At 41.8% G+C, this 27,923-nt stretch overlaps 1 protein-coding gene across 1 annotated transcript in view; it reads right to left on the minus strand.

The window, feature by feature from the left end:
• The window catches only part of LOC126108833 (uncharacterized), a 255,944-nt gene that overhangs the window by 168,696 nt on the left and 59,325 nt on the right, over positions 1 to 27,923 (minus strand). The window contains exons 9-10 of the mRNA XM_049914197.1: positions 20,863 to 21,088; positions 10,289 to 10,432 (exon numbers count right to left, since the gene is read on the minus strand). Of these exons, the coding sequence (XP_049770154.1) occupies positions 10,289 to 10,432; positions 20,863 to 21,088 (370 nt within the window). The remainder of the gene's footprint in view (positions 1 to 10,288; positions 10,433 to 20,862; positions 21,089 to 27,923) is intronic.

Consider the following 27,923-nt stretch of genomic DNA (forward strand, 5'->3'; position numbering starts at 1 on the left):
TTCACTCCACGGACGATGTGCCAGAGTGCAAAGTAGAGTGCCGGCACGCCAGTCGGGGATGATAGAGCAGAGAGGGCTGTGACGAGATGTCAGCCACCTTCATGCTGACCGACCCCTCTCCAGGACAACAACGCGACAGCAGCAGCCTGTAGGCAAAGAGGACGTAAGCGGCACGCCCGACAGGTCACGGCCCAGTCGAAGAGGAGTTTCGGGGCTAGCTACCCGAATAGAAGCGTCTACTATATTACTTCGCTTGTATTAGGAATCGTATATACTGAAGAAGCCTGTTTATTTTGGATGTCGTCCTTTGCTAGCGACAAACACTACTGGCCATTAAAATTGCTACACCAAGAAGAAATGCACATGATAAACGGGTATTCATTGGACAAATACATTATACTAGAACTGACATCTGACCACATTTTCACGCGATTTGGGTGCATAGATTCTGAGAAATCAGTACCCAGAACAACCACCTCTAGCCGTAATAACGGCCTCGATAGTGCTGGGCATCGAGTCAAACAGAGCTCGGATGGCGTGTACAGGTACAGCTGCCCGTGCAGCTTCAACACGATACCACAGTCCATCAACAGTAGTGACTGGCGTATTGTGACGAGCCAGTTGCTCGGCCACCATTCACCGGACATTTTTAATTGGTGAGAGATCTGGAGAATGTGCTGGCCTGGGCAGCAGTCAATCATTTTCTGTATCCAGAAAGGTCCTTACAGAACCTGCAACATGCGGTCGTGCATTATCCTGCTGAAATGTAGGGTTTCGCAGGGATCGAACGAAGGGTAGAGCCACAGGGCATAACACGTCTGAAATGTAACATCCACTGTTCAAAGTGCCATCAATGCGAACAAAACGTGACCGAGACGTGTAACCAATGGCACCCCATACCATCACACCGGGTGATACACCAGTATGGAGATGACGAATACACACTTCCAATGTGCGTTCACCGCGATGTCGCCAAGCACGGATACGACCATCGTGATGCTGTAAACAGAACCTGGATTCATCTGAAAAAACGACGTTTTGCCATTCGTGCACCCAGGTTCGTCGTCGAGTACACCATCGGAGGTGCTCCTGTCTGTGATGCAGTGGCAAGGGTAACTGCAGCCATGGTCTCAGAGCTGATAGTCTGTGCTGCTGCAAATGTAGTCTACCTGTTCATGCAGATGGTTGTTGTCTTGCAAACGTCCACTTCTGTTGACTCGGGGATCGATACGTGGCTGCACGATCCGTTACAGCCGTGCGGATAAGATGCCCGTCATCTCATCTGCTAGTGATACGAGGCCCCTGGGATCCAGCACAGTGTTCCATATTACCCTCATGAACCTACTGATTCCGTATTCTGTCAACAGTCATTGGATCTCGACCAACGCAAGCTGCAATGTTCCAATACGATAAAACGCAATTGCGATTGGCTACAATCCGACCTTTATCACAGTCAGAAACGTGATGGTACGCATTTCTCCTCCTTATACGAGGCATCACAACAACGTTTGACCAGGCAACGCCAGTCAACTGCTGTTTGTGTATGAGAAATCGGTTGGAAACTTTCCTCATGTCAGCACGTTGTAGGTGATGCCACCGGCGCCAACCTTGTGTGAATGCTCTGAGAAGCTAATCATTTGCATATCACAGCATCTTCTTCCTGTCAGTTAAATTTTGTATCTGTAGCACGTCATCTTCGTGGTGTAGCAATTTTAATGGCCAGTAGTGTATATGTAATTTTTAAAGTTAAGTATTGTCGTTTACTTTTCATAATAAAACTCATTAATATGATTTGCTTGAATTGTTTGTCTTGTGACCCGAGACAGCAGGTTTCCTAGACACCCCATATTCGGTGACTAGGCAGGATTCGACACGACATCTAGCAATATGCGATAAAAAGTGGGAGGTGGTGCTCTCCCACAGAAGGGAAAGTAGAAGACAGGCCAAAAGCACAATTCTTAGAACCGCAACGACTGGCATACTATCAACGAACTCATCGACCAACTTTGTGTTCGGCAACTTTTGCATTTAGCCAGTGTTGCTTATAATCACATTGCCATATTTGACACATTATTTCCATCCACAGGTGTAGTACGAATGCGCACAAAAAATGTTTCATCCAGAGCTAATAAAAATAGTTATGTATATGCTAATGTTACCAATAATAAACACAATTTTACTTAAATTTTTAAGTATATTTCACTGCACAACAGGATCATACTGTATGGAGAAAAGTGCTGTTATTAATGAGAATAAGCAATGTGTACAAAGACCTACTTTCTTTATCTATGGATGAAAAATTTTTTTGCTGAATACTCATACCACACCTATTGATGGCAATCATGTAACAAACCTCAGGATATGAAAAAAAAGTATTAGTTGTTTATAATAAAAAGGATAATTGCTACTCACCATATAGGGGAGATGCAGAGTTGCGGAAAGGCACAACACAAAGACTGTCGGAATGTCAGTTTTTGGCCAACAAAGCCTTTGTGAAAAATAGACACCACACACACACACACACACACACACACACACACACACACACACACACAGAGAGAGAGAGAGAGAGAGAGAGAGAGAGAGAGAGAGAGAGAGTGTGTGTCTCTGGAAGCTGCCAGTCTTTTTGTTGTGCCTTTCTGCAACTCACCATCGTTGCTATAGGGTGAGTAGCAACTTTCCTTCTCATAATACTGTTACATTCCATCCTGGATATTCCACTGTTCGAGTACTAGTCATTTGTATTCTTCTAGGTCACCACAGTAACCAGCACAGCACTGTTACATAGAATTAAGTAACTAATAACTGCACAAAATCATAATAAACAGTTAAAAAGAGATTTAATGATGGCAGAACGTTGTTATTTAAACTGTGAGAAAATGTTTAAGGTGACTGGCACAACTGAAAATTATGGAATACGAGCTGATGCTGCAAAGGCTTTGAATATGGAAAATGGTGTAATTTCAAGAATGCTGAGTTGTTATCAACAATTTGACCTTCCAGAAGAAAGGCATCAAGGAGAACCACGGGTTACCACCGCACAAGATGACGGATTTCTGTGCCTTAGGGACCGTGCCTTGCAAAATGTACGTAACATAATTATTTCGGTCCAAACTATAAGAAATAAACTGCACGCATGAGGGCTTCACGGCCACTGACCTTTAAGGTTCCCAGCTATTTGTCATGGAAATTTTGCACATCGTGTTTTGTGGTGCCAGTAACGTCAAAATTGTTGGTTTCCACCCAGATTTGAGAAGAGTGCTCATCAGAAAGTGGCCAGGTGATGCAGAAAGGCTTAGGAACAGATAAAGCCCGTCTCACACGGAGCAAGGTTCGCCGCAAGTTTGCGAGATGGCGTGCATGCCTGCCGGCTTGCAGGGATAGGAGCCGGCTATCTTCCATGCCGAAGCTCTCCCACGGTGCAAGATCGGCAGCTAGTTGTGTTGTGATCGGCTGCATGTTGTATCTAACAAAGATGGCTGCTTCAGGTACAGATGTTCAGAGCAAACTGGCGTTATTAGCTGTTTTGGTGCTAAACGATGCAGAAATGCATGCTAATGAGAGAAGAAGAAAGAAAGAATGGACGAAAAACTGTATTAAGAGGAGAAACGCTGGAAGAGGCGTGTTCTCCATGCTTCATAAAGAGTTGAGGTTAATTCGCATAACACCTACTTTTGTTTGAAAATACCACCATTTCATTACTGTTTGATTTTATAAATATACCTATAATGACTGTTATATACGACTTTATTTTATAGGATAGAAGATTGTACATCCTTTGCAAATTTTATACGAATGGTTGTATTGGTATTTGCAACTCTTTCGAGTGCCTCTGCACGCAAGTGTTTATTATAATAGTTTGCGCTTTTCATGATGTACAGACACTGTTCTTCCCTATAAGTACATATCAATGCTTCAATCGCTTCCTTGGACCACTGCGGTGCCATTATTTAATAATCATAAGAACTTCCTACCGCACCTCACAACAGCAGAAAAGCGACTATCAACAAAGGCTTGCCGCCCAAGCTTTCCGTGTCCGACGTCACAAACGAAACGCCTCATGACTGGCCAACGCAGGCAGCATGCAGGGAACCTTGCAAGGAAAATAGCACCGGACCTATCCTGGAAATCTTACAAGATTCCCAGCAAGGTAGCCCGCTAGCAGATGACGGAGCCCGCAAGGTAGCCGCCGCGCGAGCCAGCGAGGAAACTTACAGCGAATCTTGCTCCGTGTGAGACGGGCTTAAGAGACGCACAAATTTGAAGGAGCTTCTATGACTACTTGAAGGAATACTGACCAATAGAGAAACGGACTTCATTGGTATAATCTTCAAAGAAAAGTTTTGGAGGATGTTGACAACCTCCAGTGTTCAGATCAGCTGTAAGCTCAGCTGAGAAATCACTGCACAACATTTCTCAATATGATATCTTCCATCCCATTTCATCAACATCAATGAGGTGCTGAGGCACACAACTCGAGAGGAAGTGCTGTCACTTGCAGATGTCAAAGAAGTGCTGATAATTGAGAGTGATAACTTCACAATTCTATGACTGTTTCTTTACAATTCTCATGCTGATTTATTTATTCCAAAACATGATTTAATATTGTTACAAAGTTATGTAATGATACATGTATGTATTACACAAACACACCAAAGAGACCTAGTACGATTTTTGATTAACCCTCGAGTGGATGCACTGATTTTCGTAACACTAGTGGGCATGCGGCGTACTTGATACATACGTAAAGAATAGCTGTTGTTACGTTAGCATCGTAAATGTGTATTAGCAAAATCACAGTTTAATGTGGGCTAATAAAACAGTGATAAAATAGACTTATATCAAATGAACTAGATCGCTGTTTAATAGAACAACGATAACAGAAACTTTCACTGTATCGCTGTTGGCATGTACAAATGTTACCCCACAGTAATGACCCACTAAGAGCATTAAACGGCGCAGCTGCAACAAATCCCAGCTGACTGCTGATTCAATTACTAATTATCTTGTAGACAACTGCCTCATTGTGGGATTGTTCTGTACTCTCGGAATCTGGGACATTATTTCACACCGATTTTAAATTTGTTCTCACCTATCTCACTGTTTATATTATATTACTGCAGCTCACTTGGCCGTACAACATAACTCATCACTGTGTAAGCTGAAGCAATGATCAAGAAATAGGTATGGGCTTGCAACTGTAAAATGACAATGGAATGGTACAAGACAATGTTATTTGTGATTGGTGCACTTTATACATAAGCACACTCGCTTGATGGTGAAGAGAAAAAGAGTTTACGAGAAAAAGAGTTTACGAGAAAAATAGTTTGTTCCTTACACAGTTTTGGTGTATGTCAGGATGTATATGTGGACAAGAAAAAAATTACCGGATTTCCAAGTCAAAAATTCATTCCCCCCCCCCCCCCCCCCCCCCCCCCCCCCCCCCCCCCAAGTGAAAACACACTTTTCCTGGCTCGAAATACACTTCTTTCTATGTTAAGCAACAACATACTTTTCTTTGGAGCTGTAAAACTTACAAATCCTTTGAATGGTGAAGGTATTATATGCTGGTGTAAAACTTCCCAGCACTTTAGGAAACTAAACACAGCAAAAGCAATGCATTTTGGAAAGATCATTGATATGTGGTAACACGTACACGGCATAGTTTCATATTACGAAAATACCGACACAAATTCCACCAATTACAGCACAGTAACTTTCGGAGCAATGAAATCGACATTCCTATGTGCTTTTGTCAGCCAATATATATATTGCCTTTACAAATGTCTGCTTGTGTCTGCGTATGTGTGGATGGATATGTGTGTGTGTGTGCGAGTGTAAACCTGTCCTTTTTTCCCCCTAAGGTAAGTCTTTCCGCTCCCGGGATTGGAATGACTCCTTACCCTCTCCCTTAAAACCCAATCCTTTTGTCTTTCCCTCTCCTTCCCTCTTTCCTGATGAGGCAACAGTTTGTTGCGAAAGCTAGAGTTTTGTGTGTATGTTTGTGTTTATTTGTGTGTCTATCGACCTGCCAGCGCTTTTGTTGGGTAAGTCTCATCATCTTTCTTTTTAAATATATATATATATATACTTACCAAACAAAAGCGCTGGCAGGTCGATAGACACACAAACAAACACAAACATACACACAAAAATCTAGCTTTCGCAACCAACGGTTTGCCTCGTCAGGAAAGAGGGAAGGAGAAGGAAAGACAAAAGGATATGGGTTTTAAGGGAGAGGGTAAGGAGTCAATCCAATCCCGGGAGCGGAAAGGACTTACCTTAGGGGGAAAAAAGGACAGGTATACAGTCGCGCACACACACACACACATCCATCCGCATATACACAGACACAAGCAGACATTTGTAAAGGCAAAGAAAACTCTTTGCCTTTACAAATGTCTGCTTGTGTCTGTGTATATGCGGATGGATGTGTGTGTGTGTGTGCGCGACTGTATACCTGTCCTTTTTTCCCCCTAAGGTAAGTCTTTCCGCTCCCGGGATTGGAATGACTCCTTACCCTCTCCCTTAAAACCCAATCCTTTTGTCTTTCCTTCTCCTTCCCTCTTTCCTGACGAGGCAACCATTGGTTGCGAAAGCTAGATTTTTGTGTGTATGTTTGTGTTTGTTTGTGTGTCTATCGACCTGCCAGCACTTTTGTTTGGTAAGTCTCATCATCTTTCTTTTTAAATATATTTTTCCCACGTGGAATGTTTCCCTCTATTATATATATATATATATATATATATATATATATATATATGAATATAATAGAGGGAAACATTCCACGTGGGAAAATATATTTAAAAAGAAAGATGATGAGACTTACCCAACAAAAGCGCTGGCAGGTCGATAGACACACAAATAAACACAAACATACACACAAAACTCTAGCTTTCGCAACCAATGGTTGCCTCGTCAGGAAAGAGGGAAGGAGAAGGAAAGACAAAAGGATTGGGTTTTAAGGGAGAGGGTAAGGAGTCATTCCAATCCCGGGAGCGGAAAGACTTACCTTAGGGGGAAAAAAGGACAGGTTTACACTCGCACACACACACATATCCATCCACACATACACAGACACAAGCAGACATTTGTAAAGGCAAAACTCTTTGCCTTTACAAATGTCTGCTTGTGTCTGTGTATGTGTGGATGGATATGTGTGTGTGTGCGAGTGTAAACCTGTCCTTTTTTCCCCCTAAGGTAAGTCTTTCCGCTCCCGGGATTGGAATGACTCCTTACCCTCTCCCTTAAAACCCAATCCTTTTGTCTTTCCTTCTCCTTCCCTCTTTCCTGACGAGGCAACCATTGGTTGCGAAAGCTAGAGTTTTGTCTGTATGTTTGTGTTTATTTGTGTGTCTATCGACCTGCCAGCGCTTTTGTTGGGTAAGTCTCATCATCTTTCTTTTTATATATATATATATATATATATATATATATATATATATATATATATATATATATATATATATATATATATATAGTTATAATAGAAGGAAACATTCCACGAAGGAAAAATATATCTAAAAACAAAGATGATGTGACTTACCAAATGAAAGTGCTGGCAGGTCGACAGACACACAGACGAACACAAACATACACACAAAATTCAAGCTTTCGCAACAAACTGTTGCCTCATCAGGAAAGAGGGATGGAGAGGGAAAGACGAAAGGATGTGGGTTTTAAGGGAGAGGGTAAGGAGTCATTCCAGTCCCGGGAGCGGAAAGACTTACCTTAGGGGGAAAAAAGGATGGGTACACACTCGCACACGCACACATATCCATCCACACATGGAATATGTGTGGATGGATATGTGTGCGTGTGCGAGTGTGTGCCCATCCTTTTTTCCCCCTAAGGTAAGTCTTTCCGCTCCCGGGTCTGGAATGACTCCTTACCCTCTCCCTTAAAACCCACATCCTTTTGTCTTTCCCTCTCCTTCCCTCTTTCCTGATGAGGCAACAGTTTGTTGCGAAAGCTTGAATTTTGTGTGTATGTTTGTGTTCGTCTGTGTGTCTGTCGACCTGCCAGCACTTTCATTTGGTAAGTCACATCATCTTTGTTTTTAGATAGATATATATATATATATATATATATATATGAATATAATAGAGGGAAACATTCCACGTGGGAAAAATATATATATATATTTTTTTTATATTTATTTTTTTCTTGTCTTGTCTTGTATGTATGGATGGATATATGTGTGTGTGTGCGAGTGTATACCTGTCCTTTTTTCCCCATAAGGTAAGTCTTTCCGCTCCCGGGATTGGAATGACTCCTTACCCTCTCCCGTAAAACCCATATCCTTTTGTCTTTCCTTCTCCTTCCCTCTTTCCTGACGAGGCAACCGTTGGTTGCGAAAGCTAGATTTTGTGTGTATGTTTGTGTGTCTATCGACCTGCCAGCGCTTTTGTTTGGTAAGTCTCATCATCTTTCTTTTAAATATATATATATAAGATATGGTTATAATAGAAGGAAACATTCCACGAAGGAAAAATATACCTAAAAACAAAGATGATGTGACTTACCAAATGAAAGTGCTGGCAGGTCGACAGACACACAAACAAACACAAACATACACACAAAATTCAAGCTTTCGCAACAAACTGTTGCCTCATCAGGAAAGAGGGAAGGAGAGGGAAAGACGAAAGGATGTGGGTTTTAAGGGAGAGGGTAAGGAGTCATTCCAGTCCCGGGAGCGGAAAGACTTACCTTAGGGGGAAAAAAGGACGGGTATACACTCGCACACACACACATATCCATCCACACATATACAGACACAAGCAGACATATTTAAAGACAAAGAGTTTGGGCAGAGATGTCAGTCGAGGCAGAAGTGCTTTTTTCCCCCTAAGGTAAGTCTTTCCGCTCCCGGGACTGGAATGACTCCTTACCCTCTCCCTTAAAACCCACATCCTTTCGTCTTTCCCTCTCCTTCCCTCTTTCCTGATGAGGCAACAGTTTGTTGCGAAAGCTTGAATTTTGTGTGTATGTTTGTGTTCGTTTGTGTGTCTGTCGACCTGCAAGCACTTTCATTTGGTAAGTCACATCATCTTTGTTTTTAGGTATATATATATATATATATATATATATATATATATATATATATATATATATATATATATATATATATATATATATATATATATGGTCATCAAAATTTTACCGCTGTTTTTTCTGAGGTGTGTGCAGGTAGGATCCTCAGAGCACACCTTAAATTGCATCAGGTGAATATTTCTGACAAGCACAATTATAAATTTCACTGCTGTGCACTGATCGTTTCGTGGGTTACCTGACTGAATAAATGTTCTGACATTTTCATAGAAAAGCCAGTCATGTGCTAACTGCTGAAGAATTCACCTCACATTTTTTCTGGAGGATAACTATACTTTTTGCCATCATTATTGCATAACTAGAAATCTATGAAAGAACTGAAACAAATATGGAAAACTAACGTCGAGGCTCAGTCTGTTTTAGAGTATTAACCTTTAACATATAACAAACACAAATATGCTGGTAAGTTTTAAACAATGGCATCAATGGCTGGTCTTATGGACCCAAAATATGTCTAAGCGGCTGTATTCAAGGTGTTAAGTTTTTAATGGGAGTCAAACGCGTCGCAATTTAAGAAATTCATCACACATTCTCACTCTTAACATAATTCACCATGCATAACATGAAATCTACTTTGAAAATAATGCTTCTCAAACCACCATTCACAATATTTTCCCACGACTTCTTAGAAATGTAAACATTTGTGATATCACAGTCATCAAAAGCTGTTTGTTGTTGTGAAGTATTGCACAGTTTTTGTCCTCACACCTTTGACACATTTCGCTGTCAGCAGATGCTCGTTTGTGCAGTTTGTTTTGTTGTAAACTGTGCATTTTCTTTGCAACTAAAGTTTTGTTTTGGTGTTATTGTTACGTTTATGTTTTCTTACTGCAGTATTATTCTGCAGTAGCAGACCAAAGTAAAATTCTTTGTTAGAGTATCAGTTCTTACTAGTCAAAATTACACAAATTTAAACGAAAACCAAACAGCAAAAAATTCCCAGAATTCTAAAAAAATGAAAAGGATGAAAAAATTCCCGGGTTTCTCCCAGATGAAAAAATTCCTTGGTTTTTCCCAGATTTCCTGGGGTGTATACACCCTGTATGTACTTATGCAACAGATGACACACATTACGCATCTACTGTAACACACAAGTTTACAAGACGTGAAATACACAGGTGACGGTGCAGGCCCCAGAGAAGTGTGTACACGTGGAGTGATGCACTCCTCCACCTACCTCGGTCCGACTCCCTTCTCCAGCCGGTTGTTGAGGGCTCGGTCCAGCAGCCCACCAAAAGCCGTCGAAATCTGCGTCTTCAGCCCCAACGACCGGTCGCTACAGCCCGACTGTCCCATCGACGTGGTGGAGCCTGTCGTCATGCTGCAACATAGCACGACTGACCTTGGAGAGAGTTGCCACAGAGTACGCTAGACTTGTCTAGAGACCTACTTTTTGTACGGAATAGTTCTTGATGGTATATTTACGAGGGCTATTCAGAAAGTAGGGAACGTTTTGGCATTAAAAAAAAAAAAAAAAACGGCTAAGTACAAGAAATACCTTTTATTATATACATCTCAAAGAACGACTGACATACTACTATCCATATAGTCACCAAACACACTGAGGCACTTAACATAGCGGTGGACAAGCTTTGAAAAAAATTCTGCTGCCTGACACTTCAGCCAATTATTCACTCCCACGTGGAGTTCCGCGTTGTCATCAAAGCGCTGCGTTGCAAGCCAGTTCTTCATCTTGGGAAACAATGTAAGTCGCTTGGTGCAAGATCGGGGCTGTGGGGCGAATGAGAGAAAATTTACTATCTTAATGAATTAAAGAGTTCTTTAGTGGGGTTTGCCATGTGAGGTCGGGCATTGTTGTGCAAAACCAAAATTTTGAACATCAGCTTTCCTCGGCATTTGTTTTGAACTGCTCTTCTTAGGCTGTGCAAAGTTTGACAGTACCGGGCGGAATGTATGGTTGTTCCACATTCAAGAAAATCAATAAGAAGCACGCCTTGCCTATCCCAAAACACTGTCACCATCAACTTCCTTGCTGACAAGGTTTACAAACATTTTCTTGGTTTCTGGGGGGACCTCGTGTGCCTCCACTCCACAGACTGTAATTTTGTATCGCAATTTGTGTGTTTAACCCAAGTCTCGTTACCAGTTATTATTCGATCCAGTAATGAATCACCATGTTTGTAGTAGGCCTCCAGAAATGTCAACATTGCCCCCATTCGCTGTTCTTTATGGCGCTCCAAGCATTTTGGGGAACCATCGTGCACAAAATTTGTGGTAGTCTAGCTTTTGAGTGACAATTCCAAACAAGAAAGTCCGTGAAACTTGTGGAAAGGGAAGTGAAAGCGCCGTTATTGTGAAGCGACAGTTTTCACGAATCATTTTATCGACGGGCGTCCACTCTTCTCTTCATCATGAACGTCGGTTCGGCCATTTTTTAACAGAATGTACCATGTCCGGACAGAACATTCACTTATTGTGTTGTTTCTGTACACTTTACACAGTTCACGATAAATTTCTACAAGTTCCAGGTTTTTTGAAAACAAAAACCGTGTCACAGACAACATCTCACAACTGGCGGGATTTTCGATTACAGCACACATTTCAAATTCGAATATCGAAAAAACCAGACGCGCAGAGATGTTCCCACTGTCACGGATGGATGCCGACTAAGCTGCCAAGTACGCACATATCAAAATACACGCGATCGGCGCACACCTAGCGGCATCAGATGGAAACGTTCCCTATTTTCTTAATAGCTCTCATAATAATGTCTTTCACCAATGCGGTTGGGCATAGCAAAGCATCAAAAGGGGCTACCACCATAAGAATATCGTGTGTATACTTCATCTACTGTACGCATAAAACTGACAAACACACACAAACATTATCAACAGCTGAATTGTACACAAGCTGATGCTATTAATGTCTGGCAAGTAGGTCCTGCTTATGAGTTAGTCACATTATTACTATCTTATTGTGAATGAAACTTTTAAGATATTCTAATTTATTAATGGCCATCAATATTTTTGTCAATCTTGACTTATGTATGTAGTTTTTATTTCAAAAACTGTGTACAGCTGCAGTCTCTGTAATGCAAGTTATGCTTGGACTGTTGTGCTGTTAATACAAACCGGGGAAAATGCCTGACGGTGCTTCCTGCTCCGTAATTTAACACATGTGAGGAACACAATTTTAAAAAATTGAGAAACAGGTCGTTCTTAATGTTTTCAGAAGTTTACAGAGAAAGTTGGCTTTGGAATTTTCCAAGACACTTATCAAAAGTTGAGGAGTTTCTGAAAATGAGATGTGTGGCTGAATTGGTGTGTTAGAGAATGGTAGTCAGGTATTCTACAGATCGCTGACTGGAATCTCACTTTGGCCTTCTTTTGCCAATTTGAATGTTTACATCAATTAAATACAAAATTCATCAAATATCTGACAACTAACACATACCTAATCATCCTTATTTTCTAATGAAAAATGTACATCATCTTATTTATAATTACATACTGCATGCAAAATTCCAGTTTTCATTGAAAACATAAATTCTCAGTTATCGATAATTTATAAAAGATTGTTACAAAAGATTTTACACAGAGTACGCGAAGGAACTTGCCCCCCTTCTTGCAGTGGTGTACCGTAGGTCTCTAGAAGAGCGTAGCATTCCGAAGGATTGGAAAATGGCACAGGTCATCCCCGTCTCCAAGAAGGGACATTGAACAGATGTGCAGAACTATAGACCTCTATCTCTAACGTCGATCAGTTGTAGAATTTTTTAACACGTATTATGTTCGAGTATAATGACTTTTCTGGAGTCTAGAAATCTAATCTGTGGGAATCAGCACGGGTTTCGAAAAAGACGATCGTGTGAAACCCAGCTCGCGCTATTCGTCCACGAGATTCAGAGGGCCATAGACACAAGTTCACAGGTAGATGCCGTGTTTCTCGACTTCCACAAGGCGTTCGATACAGTTCCCCACAATCGTTTAATGAACAGAGTAAGAGCATATGGACTATCAGACCAATTGTGTGATTGGATTGAAGAGTTCCTAGATAACAGAACGCAGCATGTCATTCTCAATGGAGAGAAGTCTTCCGAAGTAAGATTGATTTCAAGTGTGCCACAGGGGAGTGTCGTAGGACCGTTGCTATTCACAATATACATAAATGACCTGGTAGATGACATCAGAAGTTCACTGAGGCTTTTTGCAGATGCTGTGGTGTATCGAGAGGTTGTTACAATGGAAAATTGTACTGAAATGCAGGAGGATCTGCAGCAAATTGACGCACGGTGCAGGGAATGGCAATTGAATCTCAATGTAGACAGGTCTAATGTGCTGCGAATACATAGAAAGAAAGATCCCTTATCACTTAGCTACAAAATAACAGGTCAGCAACTGGAAGCAGTTAACTCCATAAATTATCTGGGAGTACACATTAGGAGTGATTTAAAATGGAACGATCATATAAAGTTGATCGTCGGTAAAGCAGATGCCAGACTGAGATTCATTGGAAGAATCCTAAGGAAATGCAATCCGAAAACAAAGGAAGTAGGTTACAGTACGCTTGTTCACCCACTGCTTGAATACTGCTCAGCAGTGTGGGATCCATACCAAATAGGGTTGATAGAAGAGAGAGAGAAGATCCGACGGAGAGCAGCGCGTTTCGTTACAGGATCATTTAGTAATCGCGAAAGCGTTACGGAGATGATAGATAAACTCCAGTGGAAGACTCTGCAGGAGAGACGCTCAGTAGCTCGGTACGGGCTTTTGTCAAAGTTTCGAGAACATACCTTCACCGAGGAGTCGAGCAGTATATTGCTCCCTCCTATGTATATCTCGCAAAGAGACCGTGAGGATAAAATCAGAGAGATTAGAGCCCACACAGAGGCATACCGACAATCCTTCTTTCCACGAACAATACGAGACTGGAATAGAAGGGAGAACCGATAGAGGTACTCAAGGTACCCTCTGCCACACACCGTCAGGTGGCTTGCGGAGTATGGATGTAAATGTAGATGTAGATGTAGAATGTTAAAAATTAAAAAGACATTGCAACTTTAATTTTTGGGACAAAAATGAAAAATCAAGTACTCTTTATTTGCACTGTGTCGATTGCTTTATAACACAGATGTCGTCTCACACAAGCCACAGTGATAGGAATATTAGAATCACGGAAAACAATACTTTTCATGGCATCCAGCAAACTGCACAAATGCTGTATTTTTTACAGTTGGCACAGTACCCTGAAGTCTGATTCCAACAGAACTGATCTGGTGACAAGTTAAGGAATCTGTCCTGTGAAATAACAAGACATTTCAGCAGCCAGATGTACTGGAGCTTATGCATGAAGCTCTGTCACAAGACACCACCGAATGCCAGCGAAATGCAGAACAGCTCATCTTATAAGAGGAGGAGAAAATGTGGAGCTCGGATGGCTTCATGGATCCTGCTGATGGTCATCTCACTATCAACGTAGCAGATGACAGTTCTGGTTCTGAAATGCATTCCTTGAAGCTAGACCTGTCCCATACATATTCCTACCACCACCTGCTCCAGTCCAGTCACTAACATCATCTATCCCACCAAAGGCAGGGCTACATGTGAAATCAGTCATGTGATTTACAAGCTAAGCTGCAACCTCTGTGCTGCATTCTGTGTAGGCATGGCAACCAACAAACTGTGGCCAAAAAACAAGTGGACCACCCTCAGGGTGTATACGTGGGCAAGGAAAAAAAATTCCCGGATTTCTCCCGGATTTCCCAGTTAAACATACACTTTCTCCCGGATGGAAACATAGTTTTTCCCTGTTTATTGACAGTATATTTTCTCTCGGAACTGTATAACTTATCAGTCTTTTGAATGGTTATGATTTTATACATGGGCGTAAAATTTACCAGCGCTTTAGAAAACGAAACACTTTTTGGAAAGATGTTTGATGTTACTTTCCGAAGCATTGAAATCGAGATTGCGATGCGTAGTTTTAAGCCAGTCATAGCTCATGTGACATGATCTCACCAGCCGATGACAGTGGATATTCAGAGCTTCGGACACGTGGTGCAGTCAGCCAATAGCAACATCACTGTTAAGTAGTGTGTACACACGAACAGGAAAAGTTAATTGTTTAAATTAAAGATGCTACAAGAAAACAAAGCTTTCACATATAATATGACCGAGCGAGGTGGCGCAGTGGTTAGACACTGGACTCGCATTCGGGAGGACGACGGTTCAATCCCGCGTCCGGCCATCCTGATTTAGGTTTTCCGTGATTTCCCTAAAATCACTTCAGGCAAATGCCGGGATGGTTCCTTTAAAAGGGCACGGCCGACTTCCTTCCCCGTCCTTCCCTAACCCGATGAGACCGATGACCTCGCTGTCTGGTCTCCTTCCTCAAAACCAACCAACCAACCACATATAATATTGGTCTCTAAGGCCAATACACTACAAGAGAAGCTAAGCTCTCACATATAATGTTGGTCTTTTATGCATGTATTACATTAAGATATATTACATAAATGTGCCAGTAAATTTTTTAATAACGACATAAAACTGTGATCTTCTGGGCTATAAATTATTCTACGTGGCTTGTCATCAAAGAGCTGATTTTTAAATGAGTCCCAGATTCCCAGTGAAGTAGGTATTGACCTGATATTAAGTTTTTCAATGTGGTTTCAGGATGTAAATTTCCTTGGGTACTAGTACTTTGTTATCTCATGTCTGGTTCTTTGTTATGGCATAATGCCATACGTGCTAGAAGATGAAAACGTACACTTGAAATGCACTGAACAGTTGAAACTAGCCAATAGTTTAAATTTAAACCCTTCGTTTCAAATATACTGATTGCCTCAGCGGAAAAAACTAATAAAAGAAAATTTCTTCAGCAAACCGATAAAAATAACTTCATTGTTCTGCATGGCAATTAATGCTTGACTGTCAGAAAGGAGGAAATAAAATCAAATCTGAAACTAATAACGTATTTTAGCCTTCCGTAATTATGTGAATGTATTTTAATTCACATGATAGCTCCCGGCCAAAGAAATCAATTTTGTTTTCATTTGACGTGAGTGCAGTAGACAAAGAGGAAACAGCAAAATCACTAAATGTAAACACGGGTCACATGGAGACTACCCGCTTCCCTATTATAACTCAGACTGCTCTGCGCATCAGACCCATATCTATGATATTTCCGAACCGGGGCAATAGTAGATAGTGGTGTCCCTCGAGCGTTTGAGATAGGACATAAAAATTTTTTAAAAAAATCGAATTTTCAAAAATATGTTCATTTTGTAGTGCACATCTTTCTGAAGACTCTGACACATAAAACATACATGTCCGAGGAATTGTAAGACATGTTATCTGATCTTAAGTGTGCCAAAGTGCAGCGCCACACCTCTTCACACAGCATTCTTTTATCGCACGTCACTGTATTTCGGTCTGTGGAATTGAAACGTGTATATTTTGTACTAGATGCCATCAAACTGTATTCAGGACAGCGGAAATTTAAATGTCCTGTGGTGCCTCTCCTGCTTCCAGTCGGCCGGTTTGACATCCTACCCCTCTTCTTTTTTTTTTTAACTCTTCAGAAAATTTGCACTCTTTATTCCCTATTAGCTAACAACTTGCTGCTTTGTGTGACATAAAATTAAGTATAGGATACATAACGCCAGTAAAGAGAAGAGACAAGCAAAACAGTACACATTTCTTCAATCCTTAGCTCCCAGAATTTTTTTCTCTCTAATCTTGCTACAGCTTTACATGGCGTGCTTTTCTTTCTGCGAAAGGATCTATTACCTCATCAAAGTTCGTCACACTGCGAATTGCGCATGATCCCACTCTCAACTGCTAAAACAAATCTAATGTTAACAGTTGTGACGTCACGCTCATCGGAGGCAATTTGTTGTTACGAAGCACTGCACAGTCTTCCTAAAGCCTTTGACACATTTTGCTGTTGGCAGACGCTTGTATGAGCACTGTGTTTTGTTGCTGTATATGGCGTATTTCCTTTGCAATTTAAGTTTTATTTTAGTTTTTTCTCTCGTTCATGTTTTATTGCTGCAGTATTATTCTGCAGTAGCAGGATACAGTAATATCCTTTGTTAGAGTATTGGTTCTTACCAGTCAAAATTACAAAAATTTAACTGAGAACAAAAACAATTAAAAATTCCCAGAATTCAAAAAAATTCCCGAGTTTTCTCCCGGATGAAAAAATTTTTCTAAGCTCTCCCAGTTGTCCCGGCTCGTAGACACCCTGACCCTGTAGCTGAACACGCTGCCAAACATGATACCCCTCTTCTCAATGACTGCTTCACAGCCTGTGCCATACAGATCCTTCCCACCGACACCAGCTTTTCTGAATTGTGCAGGTGGGAACTTTCCCTGCAATACATCCTACATTCCCGCAACCCTCCTGGCCTCAACCTTTGTTAGTCTCTTGTCCTCACCCATCCAGCCCCCTCCCCGTTCCCATTCCAGCACTACACAGCCATCATTTCTCCGCCACACCCAGTCTTTTAATTTCTTTTATTTTTATTTCTCTCCTTTCTGCTACTTACCCCCTCACCCTCTGCACCTTCTCTCCTACCCTCCATCTAAACTGCAACACTTCACTGTCCGCCACTCCCACCATACTATCCCTCCCCTCCCCGCCCCAGCCTCCTCCTTACTCCCACCCTGTTGCCACTCCCATCATGCACTGGTGCTGCTGCTCGTAGTGTAGTTTCACCTCTCTGCAGATGTGCGTGCAAGTTGGGCTTGTGTGAGTGTGTGTGTGTGCGCGTGTGAGTGTATGTGTGTCTACTGCTGACAAAGGCCTTAATGGCCGAAAGCTATGACTGTGTGAATCTTTTTATTGTGCCTATCACGACTCAGTGTCTCTGCCATATGGTGAGTAGCAACTTTCCTTCTCCGGTATTGTTACATTCCATCCTGAATTTTCCATTGTTTGATTTTTGCCTGAAGGCTTTTCTTCAATACTAGCCCTGTGCTGTTTTCCTTTGTAACTTCTTTCTTTTGCATCGCTATACTCAATGTCCATCCTTCTTTCTTTCCTTTCCCGTGTTTCTCTAGCTGCCTTACGAACGGCTTTGCACACTCTACTTACGTGCCACACTGTATCGACCGTCTAAGCTGCGCGCAACAGACAGCTTCGAGACCACACTCATTGATGGTGCAGCATCTTATGTCCAACATTACTCCCACCGATATAATTAAGCCTATAACTGCAAACTCATCGTGCTCCCTGTGTCAGTTCCCGTATTTTTGTGTGTTATCTCTGGCACTTTTTTGGTGCCACACGATCTTACATCTCTAACTACAGACCCCTCTGCTACAGAGATGATAAACAAGTACACAATGTGAATGTGGACGGAAGAGTTTTCATAGGCTGACCTCAGTGAGTGTACTTCAATCAGATTGAGGACATCACTGGCAAAGTGCCACTCAGGAGTCCCTAAATTAATTTAGTAAAAATGTACCTACCTATATTGTTTAAGTTAAAAAAATGTCCCTCAAAAGAACAGTTGCAGCACTGACGATATTTGGCTCTGTCGACTGGTGAGTTTGCAGAGCGCTACGCTAGTCAACATTCTGCACATCTGCATTCTTTTGTAATACCACTCCGATTCTACTCTATTTCGTTTTTCGCAGTTCACTATCGACTTCTGTACGGTATTGTTCCCCGGACATACAGGGATTGGACAGAAATGTGGAAACACTTCACGAACTGCACGCTCAAACACAAATGCAGAATCTAGCCGAGTCTGCAGGTCGAGCTGTCGTATCTGGCCACGAACGGCACCTGTACGATGCCCTCGGTATGTTGCAAATGTCAGTCGTGGCCAGAATTGTGTTTTGTGTACCGAATTCATTACGTGGGAGCCGAGTGAATTCGAAAATCGGGAAACTGTCAGTGCTCGTACGGTGGGTGTTTACGTAACTGAGGTGGCCGGAGTGTTTGGTGTTTCGACAGGCACCGCATCGAAGATTTACACCACATACGAGGAAAGTGGACAATCGTCATCCACCGAGTCACGACACAGACAAAATTGCATTTCGAGTGATCACAATGCACGGTAACCGAAGGAGATGGTGGCAAAAAATAAAGAGGGTGACAGCTGCAAAAGCCACTGCAGAACCGAATATCGCACTCGCGAACCCCGTCGGCACCGAACGACACGAAAGGAGCTCCGGAAGCGGGAAATTGCCAGGCGAGCTGGATTTCCGGCTCCTAACGGGAAAACGTTGTGCCGAAGCCATAAAACCTGGACTGTGGACCGACGGAATAAAGCCACTATGTGACTGTGTCGGACAATCGTATCCGTCTGATGGTAGAATGTGTGTTCTCCATTGACGACACTGTGTTCCCAGGTGACAACAGGGCTCCCGTCCACACAGTTCACACTGTCCACGTCTGGCCGTGTGAGCACGAGGACGACAAATTGTCACATCTCCCATTCCCATATACATGGAGGCCATAACGAATGTTAATGGTGTTCCTACACCATATCTGGCACAGTAATGTGTTGTGTTTTTGAAGTGTCCATATTTCTGCCGGGCTCCTGTACGAGCTCGAATTAAAGCCCCACATTTAATGCTAGCAGACCACTACTAGTGAGGAATGCCCTCTTTCCCTGTGCTGATCTTCTGCTTATTTCCCTCTTGCTGTGTCCATCTATTTCTGTGAACCCAAATTTTTACATTAAGGTAGTCACTAATCTGATTTCTGCTGCTGCTCAAAACTCTCATCTTTTCAGGGTTCCACAGCACAATCGGTAAAAACTGAGCCCTTATACGATAACTTTGTCGTCTGTCTGGTGTCGGTCCAAAACCCTTTTTCTGAGGATGACTTATCAAGTCGAAACTTACACCACATATTAAGGTCTACGGTACCTCGGCAACATAAAAAACTGAAGCTTTGAAGTCACTGCAATCAAAAGATATAGTCGAAACTTCCTGGCAGATTAAAACTGTGTGCCGGACCGAGACTCGAACTCGGGAACTTTGCCTTTCGCAGGCGAGTGCTCTACCATCTGAGCTACCCAAGCACGACTCACGCCCCGTCTTCACAGCTTTACTTCTGCCACTACCTCGTCTCCTACCTTCCAAACTTAACAGAAGCTCTCCTGTTTGGAAGGTAGGAGACGAGGTACTGGCAGAAGTAAAGCTGTGAAGACGGGGCGTGAGTCGTGCTTGGGTAGCTCAGTTGGTAGAGCATTGGTAGAGCACTTGCCCGCGAAAGACAAAGGTCCCGAGTTCGAGTCTCGGTCCGGCGCACAACTGCCAGGAAGTTGCATATCGGCGCACACTCCGCTGCAGAGTGAAAATCTCATTCTAAAAGATATAGTCATTTACATCACATACTTAAATACTTGCAAACTCACTCATTAAAAAATATAGTGTGCTTCCGCTTGATATGGAATCGTGAAATTTGGCAAAAAGAAAGATTTCACAGTATAAGCAAAGGAGGAAAAAAAAAAAAATCTGAAAAATTTTAATTTCAATTCTATCATACAATAAGTATTTCTTTTGTATTTGTTATGCAGCTTCAAATTTGAAACTAAAACATTCTCAAGAGACACTGAACCTCTAAGACCAATATATTGGCAATACGAATGTCGATAACAGGCAAAATAGTCGAGAATCTCAAATTCCCCGAATGGAAGATCAGTCTGTACGCATAACTAAGTTTGTACGGCACCCCCAGTGTGCGAGTCGTACTCACACCTGGCCAGTTTTTAACTTTAATCTGACTGCCCACTACACAGCTTTTTTAGGCCACATAACTCAGTCCCACCTGGCCCGGTGCTCCTCGGCGACGTGTGCCGCCAGAGCGTCCTTCCCCGCCACCAGTCTGAGGCAGTGCGGGCAGGTCAGCACGCGCGACGAGTCGGCAGTCGCGTCCGGTGACGCAGTCTCGGCGGACTCTGACGGGCCACTGCCGCCACCCGCCACTCCTGCACCGTCCGTCTCCGACCGGCCGTCCGATTCGCCACGGCACTCGGGGGCCGAAGACGTCAACTCTGTGAATGGAAACGGACGTATTACAATGGGGAAGAATGAGGTTTTTCTTCCTGACAAAACGTATCAACATTTATATACAACTGACGATTTCTTACTTTGCATCTAGTCATTTCCACCACCCACACTTTTGGAAAAATAGTGTTTACGGCATTTTGAATATACGAGGTGTGATCAAAAAATTTACATGAATAATTTTATTAGAAACAATGTAATAAGCTTAGACGGAATCTGATTCGATTTTCTTCAAAGTACTGTCCTCGGCTAGCAATGCTCTAATCCCGACAGCAAATCCCTGACTGGAAGACCTTTTTTGGAAGGGCTTCTAGCTGCTCTGTGGTGGCCTTCTCAGTATCAGGAACGGTGCCAAAACATTTTCCGTTACACAGGGCTTCGATTTTCGGGAAGACCCAGAAGTAGCACGGTACTAAATCTGGTGAGCAAGGTGGATGTGGACAGACAGGAATACGTTTTCCCACCAAAAACTCACACGAATCAAAACTGAGGTGTGACACAGCGTGTTGTCGTGATGAAGAAGGAAGCCACTGAAACATTTTTCCGGTCTCTCTCTCCGCACATTGTTCCACAAAATTTAGCATTTACAGTTGTTCCCTCTGAAATGAACTCTTATCGCACTGTGCCCTCAATATCAGAGAAAAAATAAATAATAAATAATAAAAATAAATTAGCGTGTCTTCAGTATTCAATTTTGACTCGAGTGCCTTTTTAGTGCAAGAAGATTCACTGGTTATGCACTGGGAACTCTGAATTTTCGTTTCAGGGTCATATCCAAGGATCCAAGTTTTGTCACCAGTTACAATTTTGTACACGAAGTCCAGATCTGGACGAAGATGATACTTCAACTCTGTGGAAGTTGACACATGATTTTCCTTGTGTTCTTCATTCAAAAGTATGAGAACAAATTCTGCAATCAATCATACCATTTTCAAATCATGGGTTAAGGTGCTTTGCAAGGACCAACACAAGGTGCTAAGCACTTTGCTAAGATCTCAAATAACCATTCAGCTATTCGAATGAACAATTTCGCCACTTTTTGGACGGTTCTTTCTATTTTTGAGGTTAATGGATATCTGGAATGTTGCTTGTCTTCAACTGACTCATTTCCACTTTTTAATCATTCATATCACTTAGTTAACGTCTTCAGCACTATCACCATACACCAATTTCATCATTTCATGAGCATCTATCAAAGTTATTTGCAACTTGAAGAAAAAAAAAAAAAAGACAACTTAATGCTTATGCACAGTTCGCAATCCGAGATGCACAACAGACACGCTAAGAACCACCTCTCTCTAGTGTTTTGTGGCTGCTGACTGACAAGTCAGAATGTATTCCAACTTGATGCTGCCTGCCTCAACAGATCAGGCAATTAAACAAATTACACCAAATGATCGTAGAGGCAGCAGTTGCTGCTAAAAGAACTCCTTCACCTTATTCTTTGATCACACACCATGTAAGGACAAATCAAATGAAAACAAGACAAATGGAAAGAACAGTAAACTGTTCATCATTTCAAAAGTAATCACCATAGCTGTTAATATGCAGGGTGTATCAAAAAGAATCATCAGATTTAAAAAAATCATAACTATTATATTATTTAAGATATGCATGCGAACAACATACTATTGGAAAGATCGACCTCTCAAGTTTTACATGGTCCCGCTAGGTAGCAGTAGTGTGCACCCACTTCAGCTCTAGTAAAAATGGTGTCGGGCCAACAGAAAGTTTTTTGCATTCTACGTTTTGTGCATGGCGGGTCATTACCAACTGTTCAGTGTGACTTTCATACTAGGTATGGTGTGAATCATTCTACAGCAGAGAGCTTTAGACAACAGCGTGAACAATTCCGACAAACAGGTTGTTCGTGTGAAGGCAAATCGCCGGGCCATCCCCGAGTGTCTGTCGAATGCATCCACCATAGTTTCAAAGGAGTCCGCAGAAATCCATTCACCGTGCAGGTCCACAGCTCAACATGCCCCCGATGTCCATCGGGCATGTGTTGCGTTTACGTTTACATGTGAAACCGAACAAAATTCAGCTACTGCAAGCTCTTCATGAAGGTGACAAACAACAACGTGCGGAGTTCAGTAATTTTGTTCTTGGCAAGGTATAGAATGACAGTTTTGTTCTGCGCTTAGTGTTTATTGATGAGGCAACATTCCATTTAGATGGAAAGATTAACCATCATAATGTGAGAATATGGGGTACGGAACAACCACATGAAGTTGTACAACATGAGAAAGACTCTCAAAAATTTAATGTGTTTTGTGCACTTTCACGGGAAAAGGCGTACGGTCCATTTTTCTTTGCCGAGAGCACTGTTAAAAGAAGCTCATATCTTATTCTTGAGAACTTTCTTTTCCCACAGTTGGAGACTGATTCAAACGACTTCATTTACGAACAAGATGGGGCACCGCCACACTGGCATCTGGAAGTGCAAGAAATTTTAAATCAAAAGGTTACTGAACGATGGATTGGTTGCACTGGACCAAATGATTCAGCCTTACATTACTGGCCTCCAAGGTCACCGGACCCGACTGTATGTAATTACTTCTTATGAGAGTTTATAAAAGACACCTCCATTACCAACAACAATGAATGAACTGAGATATCGCGTAACAGCTGTGGAAGCTGTAACTCGAGACATGCTCGCTGCAGTGTGGGAACAATTTGAATACTGCACTGACATATGCCATGAATCTCAAAGGGGGCATATTGATAACCTATGAAAAGGTACGAAAAAAAAATCAACTTTTGAGTTTCCCATTCAACAAAAAACAAAATTCATTGTATATGTTTATTAGTGCCAGAAATAGAAAATCGGACGATTCTTTTTGATACACACTGTATTTATTCCACTATGAGACAAGACAGTCAATGTTTTCTTGGAAAAATGTTTGCAGCTGCCTATAGAACCTTGATTGTACCCAAGTGTAGACCTCTCCAACCGAAGCACATCGACAGTGACAAATGTTTTTATTCGGGGGCCCAAAATTATGTAAATTGCATGGAGAGAGATCGGGACTGTACAGGTGTAGGTGTAATGGCTTCCCAGTGAAACTTCTGCTTTATAATCGAAACAACCATGGCAATATATGGGGCCGTCCACACAGCAGAAATTTTCCTGCAAAGCTGTCACACATCATGTATACAGTCCTTATTTCTCGGCGTGCAATTTCCGTATTTTTAGAGCCCTGAGGAGAGACACCAATGGCTGTCAATTTGCTTTGGACAAAAAGTTGCACGGCTAGATAAAATCATTGTTCTGCAGGGAACTGCAAACATTTTTCATGAAGCCACTGACAATTTTGTCTCTCAGTGGAATAAACATATTAACGGTCGTGTCAATTACTTTTGAAATATATTGTGAAAAGGAAAGTTGCCACTCTCCTTATAGCGGAGGTGCTGAGTCGAAGATAGGCACAGTGAAGAGACTGTCACAAATAAGTAAAGCTTTCGGCCAGCAAGGCCTTCATCAAAAATAGACAATAAACACACACACACGACTGTAGTCAATTGTTTGAGACTGGAGTCGTGTGCGAGTTGTCTTTGGGGGCACGCGCGCATGTACGTGTCATATATTTCTGATGCACGCATTACTGGCCGAAAGCTTTATTTATTTGTGACAGTCTATTTTTTGTACTATCTGCGACTCGGCATCTCCACTATATAGTGAGTCGCAACTTTCCTTATTGTACTATTGTTACATTCCATCCTGGATTTTACATTGTTTGAAAACTTTACTTACTTTTTTCCATATGTCTTGTTTACATCTGACTGCCACTTACATTTCATATACTGTCTACTACAGTATTATGTCTAATGTCAATTATTTCTGTTAGTCCCCCTCCTTCCCACTTAATTGTTTTACTTTCACAGCAGATAATATTAGGTTGGTGCATAAGTTTGTAGCAGTTTTGTTTTGCTTGTTTGTATTCCAGTTGCTAAAGGTTTATTTACTAATTGTCATGTCTTGCTTGTAGTTACTTTTGCTATCTGAGATTACATATCATCATTTGTCATTGACAGACAGCGAGTGGAGCTGTGGACACTACAAAATGTAACGTCAAGTGGGCAAATCAGAACATTTACAACATATTCTTCTGTTTCAGTTCAACGCGACAGCAGCAGAGGTAATCAGAAATATTTGCACAGAGTACGGGGATAACACCACTGGACAGAGCACGGCAAGAAAATGGTTTTCTCATTTTGACATTAGTGACTCTACACGTTCAGGAATATCTTCAGGTTTTGACGAAGGTCATATAAATGCATTAATCCACAATGTTACACATCACTGTACTTGTGATCTAACATATGTGATGAACTGTGACCATTCCATCATCGTGTGACATTTTCATGTGGTAGAGAAGATTCAAAAATTGTGTGTACGTGTACTGCATGCTCTGAGCCAAAATCACAGAAGTCAGCAGGCGACCACACGTGCATCTCCCCTCGTCCGACATCGATCGGCTCTTAAATGACACCGACTATTCCTATCCTGTATCATTATTGGTGATGAGGAATTGTGTCTTCGTGCTAACACGAGGAAAACGAAGGAATGGTAGAGCAAAGACCTCCGCTCATCCACAAAACATGTTTTGCATCTGGTGGAGCAATGACCGCGTGGAGTACTACAAATTGTTTCCCCGAGGTGTAACCTTCACAGCTGACATTTGCTGTCAACACTTGATACGTCTTGCAGATGTAGTCTGAGAACAATGACTGGGAAGACCGTACGAAGTGAGGCTACTCCACGATAATGCCCGCCCACATTCTGCTAGACTGACAAAAAACGCTATAAAGGAGTTTGGTTGGGAAGTCATTCCATACACACCTTATAAGGACCTGATCTCGTGCTCTCCGATTTTCACCTTTCGCGCTCTCTATTGAACAACATTCAAATAACTTCCTTTCTGAGTGAAAATGCTCTCCAAACGTGGCTCGACAAGATCTTCGCTTTAAAAATCGCGCGATTGCTACAGTCGCAGAATCGAAAAGTTACTCCAGCATTGGCAGACGGTTGTAAATCGTAAAGGAAAATATATTACTGATGACTGAAAGTCTCCGCTTTGTATATCTGTTGTGTTTATTACACATATGGAAAAATGCTACAAATATATGCACCAACCTAATGCTTTACACTGTTTTGTATTACTTATAAAAATTCAATAAACATATTCTTAAATCTAAATACATTTACATCCTATCCCATAGATAAATGCCTATGGTTTATCCTTACAGCAATGTTAACATGCTGAAGCTAAATAATTGTATTCATACACACAATTCTGTTTTATCACAGCTCAATTAAATATTATAAACAATTTGTTTTCGTGTGTATCGCACGACATTTTCACTCCTCATGTGCTGAAGCCTATTTGTTGCTGTGTTGTACATGGCAGTGAGGTGTATGCTTATGTTATTACTTCTTATAAATAAATAGACATTTAAACTTTAATAACTTATGAACAAGATGTCGTATAAATGTGGTAATTCCAAAAATGTCTTTATGTTTTCTGTAAGGCAGCTCTGGCTATTTTAGTATACACACAATTATTTTAATGTAACAGATTCCGCTGTCACGTCATCTTGGCATTCACCTCCTCTGTGTTGGCCTCGAGCTCTCCCCAGTCTGGTTCTCTGTCAAACCTTCCCAGTGCACCCAGCCCAGCCACACACACCAACAAACTGACTCTCCACCACAGGCATCTATACAGCACTCGACAGATCGGCTGAGTTGCTCAGTTTGTCAGACTTATGTCAATGAACATACACAGTAAAAATCAAAATACTTCTGTGTAGGTTCCCTACTATATAGCACAATGTTCCTTTATTTGCCATGTAATATTAGCTATTTACGAAGAAAAGTGATAAATATGAAGCAATGTTGGCAACAATGAATTTTTCCAAAATTAGAAATAGTACAAGGTGTACAACTTTTCTTCTGCCGTTTGCCGATAGGTGGCAACAACGGTAAGAAGCAGTCGAAAGAAACCGATCGCAGACGTCTGGCAGTTAGCTTGGACCTCAGTCAAACATTTGTCAATTTGTGTCTGCATCATAAAGTTGTTCTCAATTGAAAATGTCAGTTTACGTGCCTAATTCTCGTCATTTGTGGAAGGTGTTACTGTTATGTTTCAATACGAAGAAAACGGCGGCTGAGTCTCATAGAATACTCTCAAATACGTATGGTAAGGACGCTATTAGTGAAAGAACGTGTCACGAGTGGTTTCACCGCTTCAAGAATGGTGATTTAAACGTTGTAGACCAGCACAATGGTGGAAGAGAGAATGTTTTTGAAGATATAGAATTGGAGACATTGCCAAGTGAAGACTTGCGTGAAACTCGAGAAGAATTGGCACGATTAGTTGGAGTGGCACTGCAAGCCATTTCAAAACGTCTCAAGGCCGTGGGCACGATTCAGAAAGAAGCAACTTGGGTCACGTGTGAGCTGAAACCGAGAGACGTTGAACGGCGTTTGTGTGTTTGTGAACAGTTGCTTCACAGGCAAAAACAGAAGGGATTTCTGCATTGCATTGTGACTGGGGACGAAAAATGGGTTCATTACAATAACCCTAAATACAAAAGATCATAAGGATATCCCAGCCACACTTCCACGACGATGGCCAAACTGAATATTCACGGCTCCAAGATCCATGCCCTACATTTGTGGGACCAGCTCAGCACTGTGTACTATGATGTGTTAAAACCGAGTGAAATAATCACAGGTGCTCGTTATCAAACACAGAAATGCGTTTGAGCAGAGCATTAAAAGACAAACGGCCGCAATACAGCGAGAGGCACGATCAAGTG

This window comes from Schistocerca cancellata, chromosome 11 (genome assembly GCF_023864275.1).
Source record: "Schistocerca cancellata isolate TAMUIC-IGC-003103 chromosome 11, iqSchCanc2.1, whole genome shotgun sequence".
Taxonomy (NCBI): domain Eukaryota; kingdom Metazoa; phylum Arthropoda; class Insecta; order Orthoptera; family Acrididae; genus Schistocerca; species Schistocerca cancellata.